The following is a 24146-nucleotide window of genomic DNA, read 5'->3' as shown; positions in this document are numbered from 1 at the left end:
GCCAAGATGGGCTCAAAGAGCCCTCCTGACTGCTTTAATTTACTAAAACATATTTCAAACAAAGTTTATATTCTGTTGAAAGTTTTGTATATTCATTCGAATATTTATACTTAAACTCAACTCCTGTAGTTCCTGGTGTTTCAATGATGCGGATGTTACCTATTTTCATGAATAGTGGCGTTTGACCACAGCATTCGATTTCAGGGTCGAGATAGTCAATGACACATTGTTTCCCTGTTATTCGTGAGATAACATTTTCAAGGTCCTCCTTTGTTAGAATTATTTGGTTCTTACTTATAAGATTTGTCAAAAGCTTCTTATCGTCTTTGAGTAAGATAGTTTGGTATAACTGAAGAAGGTAATGGTCTACGTTATCTGAAGGATTTGTTTGAACATTTGTGTAAGGATTGTCGTTGGCTTCTCTTGAAAGAATTTGGTCCAGTGGTGGATACTCTAACTTAACATCTGATGTAGCGTTAGCGTTTGAAGCTGTGTTTAAATTCACGGATTTCAGCTCTGGTTCTGGTTCTTTCAAACACTCTGAACTATAGTTCTTTATGACAATATTGTTTGTCGTTCGTGAGTCAACATTTGATGTTGGTTCAATTGGAACATTAACGGCACCAGCTAAGATGGATTTGCTTCTCATTTCATATAGAATAAAAACCTTTTATATGTATGAAATGAACAATATACTCGACAAGGGTTTGAATGTAAAGCTAACGAATGAAAATATTGTTGAATTCACTGAGACAGGTGCTGTGTATAAAGATGTAGAACTACTGAACAAAAGAGCTAAGGGAAGAAGCAGGAACATGAACAAAGGGTGGAAGCCTATAAAAATTTATGTCAATGATGGCTCAGGAGGTTCAAACATAAAGTATGCAGAAAGTTATAGAGTTTATGCTCTCAAAGGTGAAAAGCCTTCATTTAAGAACAGCTATTCTAACGCATATCCTCAAAAGCTAACGGATGGGGAAGTGGATGATATGAATGACAGCAAAAATATTAACAGAAATGGCGACAGAGATGCATGGAATTTGTTTACCATCAGTCAATTGAAGGTTAAACTTTAAAACAATGTTGGTCGTTCCCATGGAATATTTTTGACTTTAATGGTATTAGTCATGATATGAATCTCAAGGTATGAATGAGGAGAGATGAGAGACTTATATGCTTCCCAAATTTCTTCAAAAGGTAATGTTATACCTGACTGTTTCCAAATGAGTTCAATATCATAACGTGAGAAACCTTGAAAGATAACGAAGTCAGTTATGAGACGTTTTATGTTTAAAGCAAGAAAACACCATGTTTGCATAAGTATTGCTACAGTTAAGTGGTAATGTCTGACTTTAGTAATGATGTTAGCTAATGGTGAGTCTGGTTTTGAAACTAAACCTTTTCCGGCGAAGTCGTCGCAAACGAGCAGAGTGTTTGAAGGATATTTTTTGAAGGGGTATTTTGAAAGTTTTGACAGAATGTAGTTTGTAAGTCGTTTCATATCGTAAACTCCTGAGTATTGACGTAAGTGGTGTTTGTCAATAATTCTTTCCATCTCTTCAGAAGTCTTTTGCATTCCTGACTGTATAAATTCAACGATGGCATAATATTTCCTCTTACGTCGAATGTAACGTTGAAGAAATTCAATGAGTTCACTGTCTGGAACTTTAACGACAGAGGCTTGAACTTTTGACATAAATGTTTTCGCTGTTGAGTCCATAGAGTCTGAAGTTGCTGATATAATGATTTGGTCATAGTAAGAGTTGTTTCCTAAACGCTCTGTTATGAGTATATAACGAATGAGGTTAAATTTAAATGCTTTCCTGACCCATCTTTCCACAATAGAAATACACACCATTTGAACAGAATTCATAATCTTTGCTGAAAGGAAGAATGAGAAGAACTGTTGAGCTTGTCTGTAGTTTCATTCATGTCTTCATCTACGTCATGTATTAAATGCTTCATTTTATCTCCATTAAAAATGCAAGTCAGAAATATTCAGAACATAGCACCGAGTCTAACTGACAAGAGTATAAAGATATACTATGAACATGTTATGATGAAACCAACCAAAATTCAAGAAAGTCAGTATACTTATGAATATCCAAGACACTGGGTAGAGTATGTAGGAGTGAGAAAGCTATTGAAATCAGACAGGTTCGAAGTATTCCAGCAGGAAGAACAATATTATTGAAGAACTTTAATGTTTTGAGGTATAATGATGAAACAAAGAAGCAAGATAGTTTTCCTGTTGCTGTGTATGTGAACTTAGATACAGGAGATGACATGAAAGTTTTTAATACAAAGCTTCAAACGGTAGTGAGAGAACAACTTACTGCGGAAAGGACATCCATTACCTTCAGAAGTTACCATAGCATATAATTTTGAAACAAACTCAATAGATTTTAAAGTCATCTCTGCAAAGAAGTCAGGTTTTACATTTAATGAAGCAGATGTATATTCGAATGAAAACTTCAAAGCTATTGCATGGTTAGATAATGACGATTGCTTTAAGAAAAATATTTAAATACAGTGACTCAACGATGTCAATAGATGACCTTCGTGGAATGTTACCATCGACGTTTACAGTTGAAGGCTCAGCAGGATTGCTTACAAGTTTTTCAATTGGTGGTATTTGGTCTCGTGAAAACATTGTTATAAAATCCAGTATAAGTGAATTTGCTGAAGAATCTATATTATGTCTTTCAAACTATATGTATTCGCCGCCGAAGCATTATAGTATAACAAACTTTGTCAGTAAGTTTAACATAAGACTTGTCGAACCTTCTTCAATGAAAGATGTTGTGCTACCTAAAGATGGAAAGGATGGACTCATTATTGAAATGATTTTAATTGCATATTAAATGAGCTTGTTCTTGAAGGTCATTCCATGATGAAATAACTGTTGTAGAAGATGTTAGCAATTGTTTCAGACATTTTGAAGCGTATAGATGATATAAGAAAGAAGTTAGATAGACCGCAAAGCGGTGAGGGCGAAGCCCGTGAGAACGCTTATGTTTCATTGACTTTCTCCAGTAACGAGAACTTTTATGAGATAATATTGAAGAGAGATGATTTTAATATGGTGTAAATGGTAGCTTGGGCAGCTTTAGGCGCAATGGGAACAAAAGCATTAGCATTTGGAGCAAAAGCACTTGGAGCTTATGACGCAGTAAATAAAATGAGTGGAGGAAGGGTTTCGAAGACATTAGATGCAAATAAAGGGAAGATTGAGGCTGGGTTGCAAAGAAGTTAAGATTAAATAAAATAGGGCTCATAAATAAAGCATCCAATTTAGTTGCGACTGAGTCAGAAAATGCTTTAGGAAAGGACGATGAGTTTGCAAAAACACGCAAAAGACTTTAATGACCAGATGAAAGGTGAAACAATGCATTTAAATAGAGTCGATGGAACTAAAGAAAATGTTCTTCTCCACCAGTAGTTCTTCCGTATGGTCCCTATGGAATGTATGGAAACCCTTACGAAAGACATTTGACCCATTGACTGGTGGAAGTAACTGGTATCATTACGGGCCGAAGAAGAAAGACAGTCAAGTGTGAGACAGACGTGAAGAAAGCAACTAAAAAGAAACCAAGGAAGAGAGTTATAAAGCAATGAATTCAACAGGGTGAAAAACCGGGTGAAAAAAGAGGTGAGATTTCACCACTTCACCTAAAATTTATTTTTGTGCTATGTTTCATACGCGTGAAGGTGTAATATCATTTATTTTTAAGTTTATTTTTTTAAAATTATTTTTTATTTTATTTTTATATAAATGACGAAAAACTATTGAGATAACAAACTACAACGGTCATGAGTTCAAGAATTTGTTCTTCGTTCCTCGTGAAAGTGGATGCAATTCAGACATGTTACTTTCAAGGAGAGCCTGTAGAAACTGAAGGCACCAGTGCGAATGACTGTTGAAGTTGACTTTTTAGAAAATATTAAATGCAACAGCTTACAAGAGAACTCAGAGCTAAAATATAAAAGTATGAATGTTATGTATTAGGTCATGCACTTTGGTTGTTGCTGTTTGATGAAACAAATGAATTAGTTATGTCAGTCAAGAGAACAGAAAAATATTGTGTTAGTGAAAACTGCACCAAGTCAATAAGATTAGGTTTGCATTATGAGGATGAGTTCGATACTGTTGAAGAAGTTTTGGATAGATATTACAAATTGCTAACTTTGAAATTTTTTTGACTGACGGCGCAAAGCGCCAGAGATGGGCTCAAAGAGCCCTCCTGACTGCTTTAATTTACTAAAACATATTTCAAACAAAGTTTATATTCTGTTTGAAAGTTTGTATATTCATTCGAATATTTATACTTAAACTCAACTCCTGTAGTTCCTGGTGTTTCAATGATGCGGATGTTACCTATTTTCATGAATAGTGGCGTTTGACCACACGCATTCGATTTCGGGTCGAGATAGTCAATGACACATTGTTTCCCTGTTATTCGTGAGATAACATTTTCAAGGTCCTCCTTTGTTAGAATTATTTGGTTCTTACTTATAAGATTTGTCAAAAGCTTCTTATCGTCTTTGAGTAAGATAGTTTGGTATAACTGAAGAAGGTAATGGTCTACGTTATCTGAAGGATTTGTTTGAAACATTTGTGTAAGGATTGTCGTTGGCTTCTCTTGAAAGAATTTGGTCCAGTGGTGGATACTCTAACTTAACATCTGATGTAGCGTTAGCGTTTGAAGCTGTGTTTAAATTCACGGATTTCAGCTCTGGTTCTGGTTCTTTCAAACACTCTGAACTATAGTTCTTTATGACAATATTGTTTGTCGTTCGTGAGTCAACATTTGATGTTGGTTCAATTGGAACATTAACGGCACCAGCTAAGATGGATTTTGCTTCTCATTTCATATAGAAATAAAAACCCTTTTATATGTATGAAATGAACAATATACTCGACAAGGGTTTGAATGTAAAGCTAACGAATGAAATATTGTTGAATTCACTGAGACAGGTGCGCTGTGTATAAAGATGTAGAACTACTGAACAAAAGAGCTAAGGGAAGAAGCAGGAACATGAAACAAAGGGTGGAAGCCTATAAAAATTTATGTCAATGATGGCTCAGGAGGTTCAAACATAAAGTATGCAGAAAGTTATAGAGTTTATGCTCTCAAAGGTGAAAAGCCTTCATTTAAGAACAGCTATTCTAACGCATATCCTCAAAAGCTAACGGATGGGGAAGTGGATGATATGAATGACAGCAAAAATATTAACAGAAATGGCGACAGAGATGCATGGAATTTGTTTACCATCAGTCAATTGAAGGTTAAAACTTTAAAACAATGTTGGTCGTTCCCATGGAATATTTTTGACTTTAATGGTATTAGTCATGATATGAATCTCAAGGTATGAATGAGGAGAGATGAGAGACTTATATGCTTCCCAATTTTCTTCAAAAGGTAATGTTATACCTGACTGTTTCCAAATGAGTTCAATATCATAACGTGAGAAACCTTGAAAGATAACGAAGTCAGTTATGAGACGTTTTATGTTTAAAGCAAGAAAACACCATGTTTGCATAAGTATTGCTACAGTTAAGTGGTAATGTCTGACTTTAGTAATGATGTTAGCTAATGGTGAGTCTGGTTTTGAAAACTAAACCTTTTCCGGCGAAGTCGTCGCAAACGAGCAGAGTGTTTGAAGGATATTTTTGAAGGGGTATTTTGAAAGTTTTGACAGAATGTAGTTTGTAAGTCGTTTCATATCGTAAACTCCTGAGTATTGACGTAAGTGGTGTTTGTCAAAATTCTTTCCATCTCTTCAGAAGTCTTTTGCATTCCTGACTGTATAAATTCAACGATGGCATAATATTTCCTCTTACGTCGAATGTAACGTTGAAGAAATTCAATGAGTTCACTGTCTGGAACTTTAACGACAGAGGCTTGAACTTTTGACATAAATGTTTTCGCTGTTGAGTCCTAGAGTCTGAAGTTGCTGATAATAATGATTTGGTCATAGTAAGAGTTTTTCCTAAACGCTCTGTTATGAGTATATAACGAATGAGGTTAAATGTCTTTCCTGACCCATCTTTCCACAATAGAAATACACACCATTTGAACAGAATTCATAATCTTTGCTGAAAGGAAGAATGAGAGAACTGTTGAGCTTGTCTGTAGTTTCATTCATGTCTTCATCTACGTCATGTATTAAATGCTTCATTTTATCTCCATTAAAAATGCAAGTCAGAAATATTCAGAACATAGCAGAGTCTAACTGACAAGAGTATAAAGATATACTATGAACATGTTATGATGAAACCAACCAAAATTCAAGAAAGTCAGTATACTTATGAATATCCAAGACACTGGGTAGAGTATGTAGGAGGTGAGAAAGCTATTGAAATCAGACAGGTTCGAAGTATTCCAGCAGGAAGAACAATATTATTGAAGAACTTTAATGTTTTGAGGTATAATGATGAAACAAAGAAGCAAGATAGTTTTCCTGTTGCTGTGTATGTGAACTTAGATACAGGAGATGACATGAAAGTTTTTACAAAGCTTCAAACGGTAGTGAGAGAACAACTTACTGCGGAAGGACATCCATTACCTTCAGAAGTTACCATAGCATATAATTTTGAAACAAACTCAATAGATTTTTAAAGTCATCTCTGCAAAGAAGTCAGGTTTTACATTTAATGAAGCAGATGTATATTCGAATGAAAACTTCAAAGCTATTGCATGGTTAGATAATGACGATTGCTTTAAGAAAATATTTAAATACAGTGACTCAACGATGTCAATAGATGACCTTCGTGGAATGTTACCATCGACGTTTACAGTTGAAGGCTCAGCAGGATTGCTTACAAGTTTTTCAATTGGTGGTATTTGGTCTCGTGAAAACATTGTTATAAAATCCAGTATAAGTGAATTTGCTGAAGAATCTATATTATGTCTTTCAATATATGTATTCGCCGCCGAAGCATTATAGTATAACAAACTTTGTCAGTAAGTTTAACATAAGACTTGTCGAACCTTCTTCAATGAAAGATGTTGTGCTACCTAAAGATGGAAAGGATGGACTCATTATTGAAATGATTTTAATTGCATATTAAATGAGCTTGTTCTTGAAGGTCATTCATGATGAAATAACTGTTGTAGAAGATGTTAGCAATTGTTCAGACATTTTGAAGCGTATAGATGATATAAGAAAGAAGTTAGATAGACCGCAAAGCGGTGAGGGCGAAGCCCGTGAGAACGCTTATGTTCATTGACTTTCTCCAGTAACGAGAACTTTTATGAGATAATATTGAAGAGAGATGATTTTAATATGGTGTAAATGGTAGCTTGGGCAGCTTTAGGCGCAATGGGAACAAAAGCATTAGCATTTGGAGCAAAAGCACTTGGAGCTTATGAGCAGTAAATAAAATGAGTGGAGGAAGGGTTTCGAAGACATTAGATGCAAATAAAGGGAAGATTGGAGGCTGGGTTGCAAAGAAGTTAAGATTAAATAAAATAGGGCTCATAAATAAAGCATCCAATTTAGTTGCGACTGAGTCAGAAAATGCTTTAGGAAGGACGATGAGTTTTGCAAAACACGCAAAAGACTTTAATGACCAGATGAAAGGTGAAACAATGCATTTAAATAGAGTCGATGGAACTAAAGAAAATGTTTCTTCTCCACCAGTAGTTCTTCCGTATGGTCCCTATGGAATGTATGGAAACCCTTACGAAAGACAATTTGACCCATTGACTGGTGGAAGTAACTGGTATCATTACGGCCGAAGAAGAAAGACAGTCAAGTTGGAGACAGACGTGAAGAAAGCAACTAAAAAGAAACCAAGGAAGAGAGTTATAAAGCAATGAATTCAACAGGGTGAAAAACCGGGTGAAAAAAGAGGTGAGATTTCACCACTTCACCTAAATTTATTTTTGTGCTATGTTTTCATACGCGTGAAGGTAGTAATATCATTTATTTTTAAGTTTATTTTTTTAAAATTATTTTTTATTTTATTTTTATATAAATGACGAAAACTATTGAGATAACAAAACTACAACGGTCATGAGTTCAAGAATTTGTTCTTCGTTCCTCGTGAAAATACATTCTATCAGATACGAGGGAGAAAGGGTAAAGTTAGTTTGAGCGTTTATGAAGGAATGAAGAATGGAAAGTTTATACAAGCATACGATACAAACGGTAAACGTGTTTCATTAGCTTTGTCAAAACTTACTAACATTTATTTTGACAGTGACTTTGACTCTGACGATTGGAGTGACAGCAGCGATACTGAAGAATATGAACTATTGTGTGAAGCACAGCAATGGGAGGAGTTGCAATACTTTTGTAAGTGAGAACGTTTATTTTTTACATTAGTGAGGTGAAGTGGTTGGTGGCTTTGTAAATATTTAAGGTTAAGTTAGTGTTGTCGTTTGTGTTGTAAAATATACGTTAACGGTTTTGTAAAGTGTCAAATTCACATATAATGGGTAAGTAGGTGCGCAGTGCCTCCGTACACTTGATATGTATACTAACTTTGACATACGCTCCAAAGTATTGTGCACAACTGAAGAAGAAAGCCGAGTCAAAAGAAGTAAATAAAAATAAGTGCAAGTTCATTCCTGAGCACGTTTTCTTTGCTGACTTTGAGTGTAGCACAGACGGCTTTCATAAAGCTTTTAACATCTGTTACGACAGTGAAGATGGTTCAGTGAGTGAAAGCATTTGGGGTCAGAACTGTGCAACAGAATTTTTGGAACGACTTCCTGACAAGAGTTTAATATATTTCCATAACCTCAGTTATGATATAAACTTCATCTTAAGACACATGACAGAAGTGAAAGGAACTCCCATCATTAAAGGTTCACGAACAATGCAAATAACTGGCTTATATAAAGGAAGGGCAATTATTATAAAAGACTCTTACAGTGTTATAAATAAGAAGCTTAAACTATTTCCTGCTATGTTTAACTTACAAACAGGACCGAAAGAAGTATTTCCATACAACTACTACAGCAGTGTTTTGTTAGCAAATGACAACAGAACTGGTGTCATTTCTGAAGCATGTAAGTTTATCCGGGATGCAGATACATTCATGAAAAACATAGATTCCATCAAAGGTTGCAGAATAGATGAGAACCACTTCGACTTAGAAAAGTATAGCACATTTTATTGCAAACAAGATGTAAGAATTTTAAGAGAAGGTTTTGTTAAGTTCCGCAATGACATATTGAAAGAATTTGATTTAAACGTTTATGACTACGTTAGTATTTGTTCTATTGCTAACAAATTGTTTGAGAACAGAGTGTACTTCCCGAATGGAAATTTATATGACCTCTCAAATAAACCAAGAGAATTTATTTCACGCTGTATTCAAGGTGGAAGATGTATGCTGTCAGATAACATTAAACAAAAGAGTAAAGAGAAACTCATTGCTGATTTCGACGCTGTTTCATTATATCCATCAGCTATAGCAAGACTTTATACTTTAGAAGGTATACCGAAAGTATTGAAGAAAGAAATGTTAAGCACAGAGTATCTCATGAGACATTTATTCGATGACGACCAAAAGGAACCCATTGGTGAAAAGTTTATGTCTGGCTTCTTTGTTCTCATTAAGATAACAGAGATTGGAATACATAGACACTTTCCTTTAATAGTTTGTGACCCTGAACTAAATCCAGAACTTAACGTTCCCAGAAGTTCAAACACTTGCTGTTTAATGTATGTTGACCATATAACATTACAAGACCTCATAAAATATCAAGGTGTCAAATGTGAAGTGTTGCAAGGATACTATTACGATGGAAACAGAGATATTAGAATAAGAGATGAAGTAAAGAAGTTGTTTGAGTTAAGGTTAAAGTATAAGAAAGAAGGAAATCCTTTGCAAGAAAATATAAAGCTCATTCTGAACAGTATTTATGGCAAAACTATTCTATCTCTTATTGAGTCAAAAATAACCATAGTAGATGACAAAGATGCTATAAGATATGCCATCAGAAACTACAACCATATAGTGAAGTTCGAAGGTTTGGATGGTTCAGATAAAACTATTTTCAAGCTAACGAAAAGCATTTGCAGACACTTTAACTTCTGTCCACTTGGTGTTAACATTCTGTCAATGTCGAAGAGAATAATGTGTGAAGTATTCTGTACTGCTGAGGACTTAGGAATGGACATCTTTTATAGCGATACGGACAGTATGCATCTCTACAATGAAGATATCCCTCGTTTAGCTGAAGAGTTTGAGAAACGTTATGGAAGAGTTCTCATTGGTAAAAACCTTGGTCAATTTCATAGCGACTTTGCAGAAATCACACCTGGAAAACAAAGTTTAGCATACAAGTCAATATTTTGTGGAAAGAAGACTTACATAGACTTACTCACGAATGATTTAAATGAAGTTGCATTTCACTGCAGAATGAAAGGCGTGAAGCAAGATGTTATTGCTTTAACCGCTAATGAAATGTTTCCTGACTCTGTTCAGTGTTTCTATGATGAAGATAAAGGTTTAATGGTTCCGCAAGGAACATATGACAAAGACTCTGAGTTCAGTGTTATGAAGTTATATAAAGCACTTCATGATGGTCAAGAGATTGGATTTGACTTATGTAAGTCATGTCAACCTTGCTTTGCTGAAAAGTTTAACTTCTCAATAACGACTAAAACAAGCTTTATTCGTAAGTTGAAGTTCTGAGGTCATTTATTTTTGTCAGCAATGAGGTCATGAATGAGGTCAGCAATGAGGTCATTTATTTTTGTCAGCAATGAGGTCAGCAATGAGGTCATTTATTTTTGTCAGCAATGAGGTCATGAATGAGGTCATTTATTTTTGTCAGCAATGAGGTCATGAATGAGGTCATTTATTTTTGTCAGCAATGAGGTCATGAATGAGGTCAGGAATGAGGTCATGAATGAGGTCAGGAATGAGGTCATGAATGAGGTCAGGAATGAGATCATGAATGAGGTCAGGAATGAGGTCATGAATGAGGTCAGGAATGAGGTCATGAATGAGGTCATTCGTGATAAAAATAAAGCTAGCGTAGATTTTACAATACTGCGATGGTAGAGTTTAAGAGTTGTGCTTCAATGTAGAGACAGTCCTTATGGTCTGGAGGTAAGAACACTGGGCAGTTATGGTCATGAGTGGAGAACATGTCTATCCAAAACTCACGATTGAAGCCAGTTAATTTATAGTATTTAGGGTTAGGAAGTGGTGAAGTTCTTGTATGACCAATGAACTCATTTTCAACTCCCTTACTTAAGTTTGAATATAATATAGCTTGCTTTCTATCCCAAATGCCGGGTGTTACAATCTTTGAAAATTCATTTTTCCTCGGAAGCATTGCATCATAATTGAAAACATTCTTGAAATCATCACTTGGTTCAGAGATTTGAAATCTTATACGTAATGGATTTTCTTTCTTTTTAGCGACTTCATTGAATGGTGAATATATAACAAACTGACAGTCATGAGTTCCATCTTCATTTTCATTAAATTCATAATGAAAGTCTATAAGTTGTGGCTGACTACCTTCTTCTTTCAGTTGTGCAAGAAACTCACGTAAAGGCTGTAAAGTTTGTACTTCAATGTTGAACTTTTTCTCGAACATCTCATTAAATGAAATCATACATTGTTGCAATGTTGTATCGTCTTTAAAGTATTTGTATATGTGAATGTTTTGGGCGCTTAAAGACTGTTCGTCATTTTCTATCTCGACTTGAAGTATAAAGTCAACCTTTCTGAAAGCACGTGTTATATACATATTTGTTATGCCAATGTACTTCTCTTCATTTATGTTCACAATCCAGTCTGTTGGAAACTTAAACGTTACTCTGTTCCCCTTTATTTTGACGTCAGGGTTTTCACTACTGAACGCAACAGATAAAGGTATTTGTCTATACATTTAATTCGGATAAAAATAAACCATTTACTCTTTCTTTGCTTCAGCTTCTTTAACTTTTGCTTCAGCTTCTTCTCTAGCTTTCTTCGCCAGCAAACGTGGGTTCTTCTGTCTTCCAGCAGCTAATGCAGCAAGTTGTTTTTCACTAAGTTTTCTCTTTGGTCTCTCTGGCTTTTGTTCTTGTTTTTGTTCCTTCAGTTCGGATAAAATTTGCTCGCGAATTTCTTTCTTCAATGCTTCAACATCTATGACCCCTTGGGTCTTGTCCGTAGGGCTTGTCTGAGTCATTTGACTGCAGATAAAAACAAAATTAAAACTTTAACCGATGTAAAATGAGCTTGTCAAAAATCAGAGCGAGAGTCTATTATATTAAATGACGCAAGAGGAATACAACATCCTTTCTATTACGTAAGTCAGAGTAAAGATGGTAAAATATACGTAAAAAAAGGAAAGGTTTCCATTAGCGAATGCAGAAAGCGACAACATTAAGGTGTATGGCAAGGGTGAAGTCCACGAAGCCCATATAAAAACCTTCTGTTCAAACTGAAAAGTCAATAGAACAAGAAGAAAAGAAGCCAGATGTACTTTCAATAACGAACCAAGAGCTTATTGCAAAGTTCGTGAATTTCATTGAAAAACAAACCGAGTCAAAGAACCCTGACCCACCAGTGAAAGAAAGTTGAGACAAAAGAGAATGTACAGTTCATTGAAAATGTCAAGAAACAACTTCCACCACGAATGCCAAGAAGAAGAGTGAGAATAATGAAGTAAATAGATATTTTTATCTGAAGTAAATACATGCAGAACGAACAGCTAAACGAATTTACTCCAGCAGAGCATATTCATCAATTCGCTCATATTTCGATATCATAGACAATGCAGTTCAAATTGGTGACACTAATAGAAAATATTCTGACGCAAAGATTCCATCACAACCTGGAACTGCTAAAGATAACACATGGGTAACATTCAATCTCTCACCTCCTGGTGAAAATATGTTGGACTTTTATAATACATTCATTACGTATAAAATGGAAGGTCAATTTATTGTAGATAAAGAAGTTGGTTCAGGTTCCAATAAAACAAACCCACCAGGATTTTGGATTGGTTTCGATGACGCTTTCTATGCAGTTGCTGGATATCAAATCCTTGCAAATGGTCGTATCGTATATTCTCAAGACAACGCAAGAGAAGAAGCATATATAACTTCAAACTCACAAACTACCGAACAAATAAAGAAAGTAGATGTTTTCTCAAAGACTCGACATGAAGATGTATGGAGTCATTCGGGAACATGCAGAACAGGACAAATTGTTAGTGGTCCAATTACAGCAGGAAAATCATTTGATTTTAAGCTTCGTTTAAGAATTCCTGTTAGAAGATTCCTTCCATTAGAAGCTATTCGATTTATTCCAGCTTTTGCAGGAAACATTCAGCTTAAAGTAAAGTTCAGTAGCGACGCCTTACAATGCACATCTATATCTGTAAATGATATCATTGCTTTCAATCCAACTCTTAAAGTTGCATTTGCTTCAGATTCAAATCCACCGACAAATAAATTTGTTCCATGGAATGAACCATTCACCATGATAACGAAGGCAGTAGAAGCTAGTGGAACAGTTACTATTACAACTGTAACCCAGCAACTATTTCGAACAAAGATGGATTTTAATGAATGTTTCATTCATCCAAAGTCATTCTCTTTAGACCCTAACATTTATACAGAACTTGTAGAACATTATACAAACGAGGCTTTATGTTTTCCTGTTAAAGTTATGGATTGGATTCCTATGGACGGTTCATTCTCAAAGAATACAGATAGTTCAAGTGCAACATTTACAGCAGCTTATACGCCTATTAATGTTAAAAGTATTTGGGCACTATTTAGAAAGAAAGACAACTATTATGTTAATTTTGAGAACCCTAAGTTTAAATATCTTCAGCTTTCCATGGGAGCTTATGGAAATATACCTGCAGAACCTGAAAAATCATATGGACCTGTATTTTATGAAATGGTTGCGAACGCTTGCAATACAAACAATGATATGATAGGATTTAATGAAGATGTTATGAGGTCATTGGTGGATGATGGTAGTGTGGAACATAAATGGGATAGCTATGACAACACACATTTCTTATGTGGTTTTCCAACAGAAGTGGACTTTTGCTTCCAGCAAGGTCAAACATCTACTGCTCCAATAACATACAAATTGTCTGTTAAAGGACCTATTGAACTAGCAACTGAAAATGTACCAAAGCCACTTATTGGATTTATGAGGGATTGTTGCTTTGCCATTCAGGTGCGTGCTAATGGCATCCCCATAATAAGATTAGATGACTATAACTTAGCTACGGACGACAGTGAGGAATAAAGGATGAACGTTTATTTTTAAAGCTTATAAATGAGTTCTTCATCAAGCTCTCGCGAACCTTCACCATCTATGAAACAAACTTTACCAAACGATTATGGAGCACCTATTGAATATTTCTTACGAGCTGCACAATGGCAAAGAGCAGTCTCACCAAGGTTAGGTGTTCCACCAGCTCCTGTCAAAAATAGCATTTGGTCAAGTCCTTATATAAGATATGGTCTCCCACTAGGTTTGCTAGCTACAGCAGGAGCAGTTATGATGTTGAAAAGAAATAAAGCAAATGTTGTAAATAATACTGAAGTAGCTGAAGTTAAACAAACTCCAACACCTTCACAAGCAAAACCTTCAATGGGAACTCGACAGGTACTCACATTCGTGTTCGTAAAAATAGAAGAAAGTATACAAGAGAATATTATGAAGTTTTAGGCAAACATGGCAAAATGTACACACTGCAAGCAGAAGATAAAACTACTATTGCCAGACCTCGTTTCAAACTTGTCAAAGTTCAAGGTGGTATACTTTCAAAGACAATTCCTAACAAATATAAGACAACTCCTGACGAATATGCTAAAGAAGTTGAAAATGACGACTAAGCAATTCTATACCATGCGTAAACTGTCATGTAAGGTGGCATGTATTCTTTACTTTGTCCCGTTGTTTGCGTATATCCTGAAACGAAATGTGTATGGTTTCCTTCTCCCTGAGTGTCACTCCAGTAACAATTTATAGCAAACTTAACCTCGTCTTTAACATCATATCCTTTACCTTTTGTCATTCCTGACCAATCCCAATATCTATGCTTATGCCAACCTGCTTGAGATGTACTTAAATCTATGTAGTGACTGTGTGCAGGTAAATTTTCACCTGAAATCGTTTTACTTCCACCTGTTTCCTTTGAAGAGTTTGCACAATACAAAAACCTGTCGACTATTTGTTCCCATGCACCAACACCAAACATTACTTGAGGACCTCTTGCTTCCATAGATGTATAAATAGAACCTACTGGGTTCATTAAATCAAACATATGAGATATTATAGGATTGTCTCTTTTGAACTTAAAATATAGTGCAATTATTTCAGGTTTCTTCTGGTTTGTGTCAGAATATTTTTTATAATATAATCTTATGTTTTCAGGGTAGGTAAAATCTTGACTATAATATTTATTTCTGTCATCTGTATAATAATATACTATTCTCGTTTTTTCTATTGCATTATATCTTTTATATCTATAATAATCTAAATATAATGTTAGCTTTTGTTCATCTACATGTGGTGTTCTGTCGTCATCTCCATAGTCATAATAATGTGGTGCTGGAGCTGGGTCAGGCAATGTCATATCTGCCATTTCATAAACTCTTAAATATTTCTTTTGTTCGTCTCCATATAAGTTTAAGTAGCAGTTGTTGTCTAATGGAACTTTAACTTGTGTACCATCATTCTTTTTATAGCTTACATACATTTCATTGTTATTTTTCGGAATGAGTTTATTCCGTGTACCATTTTTTAAGGACTGTACCAACTGCCATCTAAAATATTTATTTTCTTCATTGACAGAAAAGTCACCAACAATAGTTTCAATATTTTTTGTTCCTATCAAACTTTGGTATATTTCATTGACATATGTTTTATCTGCTTTATTTTCAAGGCTAACGTTTAAGTCTGTTATTTCAGAAGATGTATGTGTATGCCCAACGGCACTTTTCCTGTTTAAGGTTTCTTGTAAGTTTGTAATATTTGCAATGGTATGTGTATGTCCAACGTCACTTTTCCTGTTTAAGGTTTCTTGTAAGTTTGTAATATTTGCAATGGTATGTGTATGTCCAACGTCACTTTTCCTGTTTAAGGTTTCTTGTAAGTTTGTAATATTTGCAATGGTATGTGTATGTGTCTTATCTGCTTTTGTCTCTAATGTTTCCTTAAGACTTGGTATTTGGTTAATATAATGTATATGAGTCTTTTTAGAATATTCGTTTTCAGCTCTTGTCACTTCACTTGACATTTTATTGTCAACATATGTTTTGTCTGCTAGTTCAGGATGAGTATGTTCTTTTGTTGCATAAGCATTGTTAGCTCTTTCTTCTTCTTTTGCTATTGCATCGTCTACATATTCTTTGTCAGCTTTGTTGTCAACATCTGCTTTCAAAAGAAGTTCATTTATAGGTTTCTCGTTTAAAGTTCCTTTTGTTGGATTTATACAGACAGTATTGTTTTATTGTCTTGAAATAGAAACTCATCTGTTATAGGGTTTAATGTCAGTTTTAAGTTTCCATCCTTTAAAGTTTCAGATATCTTAGAATAGTTTGAAAAGTTTGTTGTGTTCTTATTTAGAGCTTGCATAATGAGTTGTCGGTTGTGTTGTATTTCTCTCATAGACGCTGTTTCATTTGACATTTTTATTATAGATAAAATATGCTTCCAATAGAAAAAGAAAATTCTAGAGTTGCTACAACTAAACCATTAGATGAACTTTTTACTAATGTCGGTCAAAAGTTTGAGACAGAGACCGTAAAGCATGAAGGCTATCGTTTTGACTACCCATTAAGATGGTTAAGAGACCCATCTGTCACAAAAGCTATTGGCTTTCGTAGAATGAAGTTCATTTCAGAAGCCATACATGGTTTCCCATTTACGGTCGGTTTTGAAGTTCGATACTATAACAAAGAAAAACGTATGTATGAGAAATTTGAACAGGGAAAACTTTTACAAGTTAGTTTGCTTGTAAATTTAGAAACAACTCTTCAAGCTTTTCAAGAAAAAATAAACGATATCTATATCGAATATGCAAACCAGTATAACATTGACGAAGGAGAATACCATCTCGATATTATTTATGACAGGAAAAATGCAACTGTTAAAATCAATAAAATAGAAGACCTTGGAGAAAACGTTTATATTTCTACAAAATATAACAACTTGGCATGGTATAGATTTATGAGGATGTTAAATCAGCCTGCAGCATATCCAGTACACCCGGACTATTATGAAGTCGAAAACCCTAATGGAACATATGAAAATATTTTCGACCCAGCTGCTATTATTGTTCATGCTTCATTTTCTGGCGCCCAAAACTCTTTTTTATGCTTGGCAAATGACTTTTACGAAAAACCTACAAAGTTATACGAACCACCAAGTGGAAGTATTTCAGACTTTCAAGTATGGTTTACTACAGATGGAAGAAAAAGAATAATTCCATTATACCATGCGTTTTACTTAGAACTTAGTTTCATATATAACTACTATCGAACGGTAAAAATATAATTTTTTAATACGGTTGAGGTATTGGATTTGGTTGCCAACTAGACTGTGGTGCAGGTTCAGGCTGTTGTATAACAGGAGCTTGTTCTTCTGGTTCAGGGTCTTTAGGTATAATACCAACAAACTGACCTACTCTTTTACCAATATTTTTGACTCCGTTCCAAATTCCTTTTCCTACGGTTTTGACGCCATTCCATATACCTCTTCCAACATTTCGAAAGAAGTTTCCTATCTTACTGAAGAAACCCATTTTACTACGTGTAAAAATCTAATGTCCGCCTAGTCTTTTGCGTTTCCTGTTGAGTTCCATAGCATTCTTTAACTGGAGCTCATACATTCTGTTTCTCCTCTGGTAGAAAACATATTCTGGGTCAACTCCTGTGTTCGCGTCATCTGCATAAAGTTGTTTATATCCCACTTCAGGGTTTGTATAAAACTCTTTCCATCTCATATTTGCATACCATGGTGGCAAACCTAACGCAGCGTCATTTGACATGGCAGTTTGCATTTGTACATCTGTTGGCACTTGACCATAGTTTGCCATTGCAGTTTGTATTCTAACTTCATTTGGAATATTCTCTGGGTTTGGTTGTCCAGGTTGCTGTGCATTCGCTAAGTTCTGTGCGTCCATTTAATATCAGATAAAAATATCTCTTATGAGTACATATGCTGAACATTTGCAGGCATTGGTTCATCTTCATATTCTCTGTACTTTTCTGCCACGTCAAATAAATAAATGACACAATGGAAAAAACCTAAAACAAGTAGTCCTATTTCAAACCACATTTACTTACTAATAAAATTTCTTTATTGTGACACTTTCTCCAGTTTATAGGACCTCTCTCATATTCTATCTTGTCATATCTAAACTCATAGTCGTTTATATCTTCTAGCCATTTCATGACACTTTCTAAACCACTTTTATCGGATGTAAAGTAAAAGCATGGATGGTTATGTATAACGTCTAAAGTTTCTAAAGAGTCTCTCAAAGTCCAGTCTACTTGGTATTGAAAATCCCATGTGTTATAGAACGGCGGGTCCACTATAAAGAAAACATTTTCCTTGTCTTTATATTTTTCATACAACTCTGTCCAACGACATCTCACAAACTCTATACCCTCAATATATTTTTCTATGTTCTCTTTGAAAACATTTGTATAGTTAAGATATAAAACTTTTGACATAAGTGTTTCAATGTCATGAACTCTTATAGCACCACTATATAATAGTCTAGCAGATATACTATCCCAGTCTATATATTCTGCTTTTTTCAAAACCTCTCTCACAATATTTTTGTTATCTAATGGTATACGTTCCATCTTACCTATAGGTATCTTTTCTTTTAACTCTTTCAATATATTGTTTGTGTCTGGAATATGTTTGAGACGGTCCATATAGTTGTCGAAGTCATTGCATATAATCTTTGAGTCTGGGAATATTGTATGGCACAAATGGGATATATAGAAACTTCCACCGAACAAATCTACAAATGTTAGACCATTCGGTAGTTTCTTAAGTTCTCTCAATATAATATCTTTACATCTACTCTTATTTCCAAAGAACGGTAACGGCGGTTTTGTAAAATTCATTTATATATAATAATAAAAATGTTTTTACCCGAAAAGTGACAGAAAAGTTACAAAACATGAAAACATATATAATTTGTGAAAAGTGACACAAAAAGTGATATTTAAAAAGTGACACCATTAATATGATGTAAATAACAACGGTTTTGGTTTTGTCACCGGCTGCTCGGCTGGGGTTCGGTCCTCCTCTTGGGTCTTGGGCAAAATTTCTTATGGGCTAGAGGGCGCAACGCGCCTGGAAGCCCCACCTACCTGACCTACTTTTAATATAATTAACCATTTGAATTATCTTTTGCAAAAAGATTACTACAAAATCATTGATTTTAATTTTATAATAGATACTAATTTTACTTGATTAATTCGGCATAAATTATCATTATATTTATTTTATCGAAATGAATCGCATTAAAAAAGCACTAATTTTTCAATTGTTTCTCAGTTTATTGGAAATAGCCAAAATTAAACCCATTCTTAGATCATGTGCATGCCATAATTCATTGTTATTACATTAATAATTATTTTTTTAAATTTTTCATTTTCAAGATGCTCGGTGGATTCCAAATTATTGCTGAAAATGGAGTTCCAGGACCATTTTCTCAAAATGAAAAGGAAGATATCCTTTCGTCATTCAAAGATATTGACAATCCCATTCATTATGCATTTCGAACAGATTCAAGGATAGATAAGCAAACAAGGCGAGGTGATATTTGCGTTTTATCACCGCATTACATAGCATTATTTTCGCATGGAAATAAAAAACAATTAATTAAGCATAGTGTATTTCATATTTCAAAAATAATAATGATGTGGTACTCTACTTCTCCTATGTTTGTAGTTATAAAAACTACCGAAGAAAAAGTTACATTAACAGGACTTGGATGCCTTAAGTTTGCACAATATGTTTATCGAAATTTCATGGTTTCATATCAAAAGCTTAATATTGAAGATGTTTTTGATCTTAGATCTGATGATTATACCCTTTTCCCCACATTAAATTTGCTTCTTTCTCCAACTCAATTATTCCAATTCATGTATGCTGGATATGTTACAGCTAAAAAGGTTGGATATAGGCATGAAGTTGTTCGCTACGTTCATTCAATGATATTAGCCGGCTTTAACGTATACAATTTATCAGAATTGCCTCTTGATTTAATTTCCAATTTAGATGGGAATGGATTCGAATTTATTTTCACAACTTTAAGGTTCACCCACTATGGAGCTGGCATTTGCTGCATTGATCAGAATTGCCCTGATATTGTCAAAGCTTTGAAAGATTCAGTTTCAAAAGGGAGCCCATTTAAATTCATTCACTTAGAGAATTGCTCAATTTCATCGGGAATTAAAGAACTATCTGATACTATTTCTGAGAATGAAGATAGTGAGCTTCAATTCTGGTATCTAGACTTCAGTAATAATGCAATAAAAGATATTGAATATATCGCTCCTATTTTGGAGAAGCAGAATTCGCCAGTACTTCATATTGGTTTATCAAACTGCCAAATTACAAAACATAAACTGCAAAATATATTTGATACAATGAATTCTAATAATAATCTCCATTACATTAAGGTATTAAGGATTAGTGATGCCATTTTTGATTCTAAAACAATATCCTCATTTTTACAATGTTTGGATTTTAACAAACAACTTGTTTCATTAGATATTGGAGGAAATTATACAGAAAGAACCAAAATCATGAATTTTTTTATTGAATCAAAAATAAATTTACAAGAGCTTTATATTTCTAACTTTCAGATGCCACCTGAATGTGTTGATTCCATTATTGAATTTGCTAAGCATTCAAATGCATTGCTTCTTCTTGATATTTCCTTGACTGATTATCCATTTGAAAAACTGAAAGAACTTGTTTCAGCAATTCAAGATAATGCAAATTTAGAAAGATTTTCACTTATTTTGAATGGTTTGCATCTTAATGGAAAGAAATTAGTTAATTTACTATCAATTATGATGTCTGCACCTGATTTGAAATGGAAATCTCTCCATTTTGACTTAAATAAACTTACCCCAGAAGATATCGAAAACATGTCTCCTTTCTTAATGAACATTGTTGGATTAGAAGAAATTTCACTAAACAACAATTTCACTTTTGAAGATATTGGTTTGAAAACATCTCTTGTTAAACTTTTAGAAATACCTGGTTTGAAGTCAATATCAATTCGAGGAGATTTAAACCATGAAATAAGAAATGAGCTTCTTCCTTTCATAAAAGCTCTTCCAAAGTCAGCGATAGAATGCATTGACATCTCTAACAACAACATAGGAGCTGAAACTTATGCTTTTCTCTGCCACTCGATTAAACACACGAAAACTCTTAAAAAAGTTAGAGTCGACGGTAGCCAACCGGATTCATTAGATCAAATATCTAATTTGGTTAATGCTGCTGTTGCAAATCATTCGATCATTGACATGACTTTCCCGATTAAAGATGCAAGACATTTTGCTGTAATTTCCTCTGATAACAATGAAAAAAGAGCAATTATAGAACGCTACAGCAAGATTCAAATGACTTTATTGCAGTCAATTTTGTTCAATCGCTGCGAGAATAAAATAACAGAGCCATTCCTCCCTATTAAAATTAATCAAGATATTCAACCATCACTACTTGATGTAACACAAGATTTTAAGAACTTTATTCATACTCATTTCTCTGATTTCAGAATTCATAATGGAGCATCATCTTTATTGAACTTACCACTTCCATTTCAAAATAAGGGGGAGCGACCAGAGATGTCTACATGCCCGACAGAAGTAAATAAGATGGATTACTCTGATATTTATGACTGTCCGTGCATTGAAGTATCGTATTACGAGCCCGATACACCATTTTCAATTCCTTTGCAATCTCCAACATATAATTCTGCCAAAACCTCAATTGTTTCGTCAAAAAGAAGAAGATTAAGCAGGACTTCTTCAAGTTCTGCTGAAAAGCAAAGTAAAGCTTCTGAGGATAAATTAGAGAAAGCAGCTGCTATACAAAAGAATCAAAAAGTTTATAGAAAGAAAATCAATTACGATGCTGACTCATCAAGTAATTAGTTTATTAGAGCAAATCAGTACTTGTTTTTATTAGTAAATGTTTGTTTTTTTAGTGTATGTACTGTCGCAAGACACATTTGCATAAAAATTACTCTATGTTCGCATGAAATTCATTTGCATTGAGATATGAAGAGTAATTATCATTAATCTTTTGAATTCAAAAATTCCAAACCCAAAAAAAATTACTCTATGATTTTCATTTCAAAATGTGGCAGAAAATGTTTCAGAATTGTTTAATTTGAAACAAAGTTTGACCAGTTCCATACCACTTTGAAATTCTAATGTCGATATCGTAATTTTGTGATGGATTTTTTCCACTCAAATTTTAGTCCTTCACTCTAATTAATGTATTTAATCTCAATTGATAAAAATATTTTACTGACTTTTTTTAACAATCCGAAAAATTTTTCCTTTTCATGTCACTTTCTAATGAAGAGAGGAAGGCCGACATGCCACATTGCTGCAAAGTTCATCTCAATTGTTCGAAGTGATGAGGAATTATACTTTGAACTTGAAAAGGGGAAATTCGTCAATGAAAAGAAATTGCAGCCACATCATACTAAACCTAAAGTACTCACAAAATCTAGATTGAGAGGCGGTCAATGACTTTTGAGGGGAAATTAACGCATGGAATTTAATATTATTTAGGTTGATATTCTTGCTTATTATTTCAGAAAAAAATCTTAAAAATTTCAATATGAAAATTGAAAGCAATTCAAAAAAATTGCTAACATGTAAATTTTAATATCCTATGCATAATTTCATATAGGTCAGGTGAGTGGGGCTTCCAGGCGCGTTGCGCCCTCTAGCCCCGAAGATGTTTAGTATAAATGAAGTTTTTATTCGGAAAATTGTTAGTCTTCTGGTGTGAATTCGGAGGACTCTTCTTCTTCCTCCATTGCTTCTGGGAAGAAGCCTTCTTCTGGGTCGAAAACATTATATAATGTGTCGCTTTTCACAAATTATATATGTTTTCATGTTTTGTAACTTTTCTGTCACTTTTCGGGTAAAAACATTTTTATTATTATATATAAATGAATTTTACAAAACCGCCGTTACCGTTCTTTGGAAATAAGAGTAGATGTAAAGATATTATATTGAGAGAACTTAAGAAACTACCGAATGGTCTAACATTTGTAGATTTGTTCGGTGGAAGTTTCTATATATCCCATTTGTGCCATACAATATTCCCAGACTCAAAGATTATATGCAATGACTTCGACAACTATATGGACCGTCTCAAACATATTCCAGACACAAACAATATATTGAAAGAGTTAAAAGAAAAGATACCTATAGGTAAGATGGAACGTATACCATTAGATAACAAAAATATTGTGAGAGAGGTTTTGAAAAAAGCAGAATATATAGACTGGGATAGTATATCTGCTAGACTATTATATAGTGGTGCTATAAGAGTTCATGACATTGAAACACTTATGTCAAAAGTTTTATATCTTAACTATACAAATGTTTTCAAAGAGAACATAGAAAAATATATTGAGGGTATAGAGTTTGTGAGATGTCGTTGGACAGAGTTGTATGAAAAATATAAAGACAAGGAAAATGTTTTCTTTATTGGACCCGCGTTCTATAAACATGGGATTTTTCAATACCAAGTAAGACTGGACTTTGAGAGACTCTTTAGAAACTTTAGACGTTATACATAACCATCCATGCTTTTACTTTACATCCGATAAAAGTGGTTTAGAAAGTGTCATGAAAATGGCTAGAAGATATAAACGACTATGAGTTTAGATATGACAAGATAGAATATGAGAGAGGTCCTATAAACTGGAGAAAGGTCACAATAAAGAAATTTTATTAGTAAGTAAATGTGGTTTGAAATAGGACTACTTGTTTTAGGTTTTTTCCATTGTGTCATTTATTTATTTGACGTGGCAGAAAAGTACAGAGAATATGAAGATGAACCAATGCCTGCAAATGTTCAGCATATGTACTCATAAGAGATATTTTTTATCTGATATTAAATGGACGCACAGAACTTAGCG

General features: G+C 34.1%; 12 protein-coding genes across 12 annotated transcripts, besides 4 other annotated features; 6 read left to right on the top strand and 6 right to left on the bottom strand.

Annotated features, from left to right (window-relative positions):
• Positions 1–3849: part of a mobile genetic element that runs on past the window's edge.
• Positions 1–8494: part of a mobile genetic element that runs on past the window's edge.
• Positions 1–16127: part of a mobile genetic element that runs on past the window's edge.
• TVAGG3_0759840 (organellar and viral DNA polymerase type B) lies at positions 8921–10077 on the top strand (the record flags this gene model as incomplete). The annotated part of the gene is made up of 1 exon (XM_051245575.1): positions 8921–10077. A coding segment is annotated over one exon (1157 nt), but the record flags the coding sequence as incomplete, so codon positions are not given.
• On the top strand, positions 10082–10657 carry TVAGG3_0759830 (organellar and viral DNA polymerase type B; the record flags this gene model as incomplete). Its single annotated transcript, XM_051245574.1, has 1 exon — positions 10082–10657. The coding sequence occupies one exon, from the start codon at positions 10082–10084 to the stop codon at positions 10655–10657; it is 576 nt and encodes a 191-aa protein (XP_051092161.1).
• Positions 10783–10980, bottom strand: TVAGG3_0759820 (uncharacterized protein; the record flags this gene model as incomplete). The annotated part of the gene is made up of 1 exon (XM_051245573.1): positions 10783–10980. One exon carries the CDS (start codon positions 10978–10980, stop codon positions 10783–10785), a length of 198 nt encoding a protein of 65 aa, XP_051092160.1.
• Positions 11010–11573, bottom strand: TVAGG3_0759810 (uncharacterized protein; the record flags this gene model as incomplete). The annotated part of the gene is made up of 1 exon (XM_051245572.1): positions 11010–11573. The coding sequence occupies one exon, from the start codon at positions 11571–11573 to the stop codon at positions 11010–11012; it is 564 nt and encodes a 187-aa protein (XP_051092159.1).
• On the bottom strand, positions 11892–12152 carry TVAGG3_0759800 (uncharacterized protein; the record flags this gene model as incomplete). The annotated part of the gene is made up of 1 exon (XM_051245571.1): positions 11892–12152. One exon carries the CDS (start codon positions 12150–12152, stop codon positions 11892–11894), a length of 261 nt encoding a protein of 86 aa, XP_051092158.1.
• Positions 13451–14236, top strand: TVAGG3_0759790 (uncharacterized protein; the record flags this gene model as incomplete). The annotated part of the gene is made up of 1 exon (XM_051245570.1): positions 13451–14236. The coding sequence occupies one exon, from the start codon at positions 13451–13453 to the stop codon at positions 14234–14236; it is 786 nt and encodes a 261-aa protein (XP_051092157.1).
• TVAGG3_0759780 (repellent protein 1 family) lies at positions 14267–14662 on the top strand (the record flags this gene model as incomplete). Its single annotated transcript, XM_051245569.1, has 1 exon — positions 14267–14662. The coding sequence occupies one exon, from the start codon at positions 14267–14269 to the stop codon at positions 14660–14662; it is 396 nt and encodes a 131-aa protein (XP_051092156.1).
• TVAGG3_0759770 (phage tail repeat-like family) lies at positions 15406–15695 on the bottom strand (the record flags this gene model as incomplete). Its single annotated transcript, XM_051245568.1, has 1 exon — positions 15406–15695. A coding segment is annotated over one exon (290 nt), but the record flags the coding sequence as incomplete, so codon positions are not given.
• Positions 15798–16193: a mobile genetic element.
• A 771-nt stretch (positions 16194–16964) lies between these two features.
• TVAGG3_0759740 (uncharacterized protein) lies at positions 16965–17494 on the top strand (the record flags this gene model as incomplete). The annotated part of the gene is made up of 1 exon (XM_051245567.1): positions 16967–17494. A coding segment is annotated over one exon (528 nt), but the record flags the coding sequence as incomplete, so codon positions are not given.
• Positions 17495–17498: 4 nt separating this feature from the next.
• On the bottom strand, positions 17499–17741 carry TVAGG3_0759730 (serine threonine-protein phosphatase family; the record flags this gene model as incomplete). The annotated part of the gene is made up of 1 exon (XM_051245566.1): positions 17499–17741. One exon carries the CDS (start codon positions 17739–17741, stop codon positions 17499–17501), a length of 243 nt encoding a protein of 80 aa, XP_051092153.1.
• Positions 17742–17759: 18 nt separating this feature from the next.
• On the bottom strand, positions 17760–18122 carry TVAGG3_0759720 (uncharacterized protein; the record flags this gene model as incomplete). Its single annotated transcript, XM_051245565.1, has 1 exon — positions 17760–18122. The coding sequence occupies one exon, from the start codon at positions 18120–18122 to the stop codon at positions 17760–17762; it is 363 nt and encodes a 120-aa protein (XP_051092152.1).
• A 1498-nt stretch (positions 18123–19620) lies between these two features.
• On the top strand, positions 19621–22432 carry TVAGG3_0759710 (barbed-end actin filament uncapping; the record flags this gene model as incomplete). Its single annotated transcript, XM_001299328.2, has 1 exon — positions 19621–22134. One exon carries the CDS (start codon positions 19621–19623, stop codon positions 22132–22134), a length of 2514 nt encoding a protein of 837 aa, XP_001299329.1.
• Positions 22433–24146: the final 1714 nt, after the last annotated feature.

Source organism: Trichomonas vaginalis, chromosome III, assembly GCF_026262505.1.
Source record: "Trichomonas vaginalis G3 chromosome III, whole genome shotgun sequence".
NCBI classification, from domain to species: domain Eukaryota; phylum Parabasalia; order Trichomonadida; family Trichomonadidae; genus Trichomonas; species Trichomonas vaginalis.
Note: the sequence above shows the minus strand (reverse complement) of the source record. Positions and strands in the feature narration are given on the sequence as shown.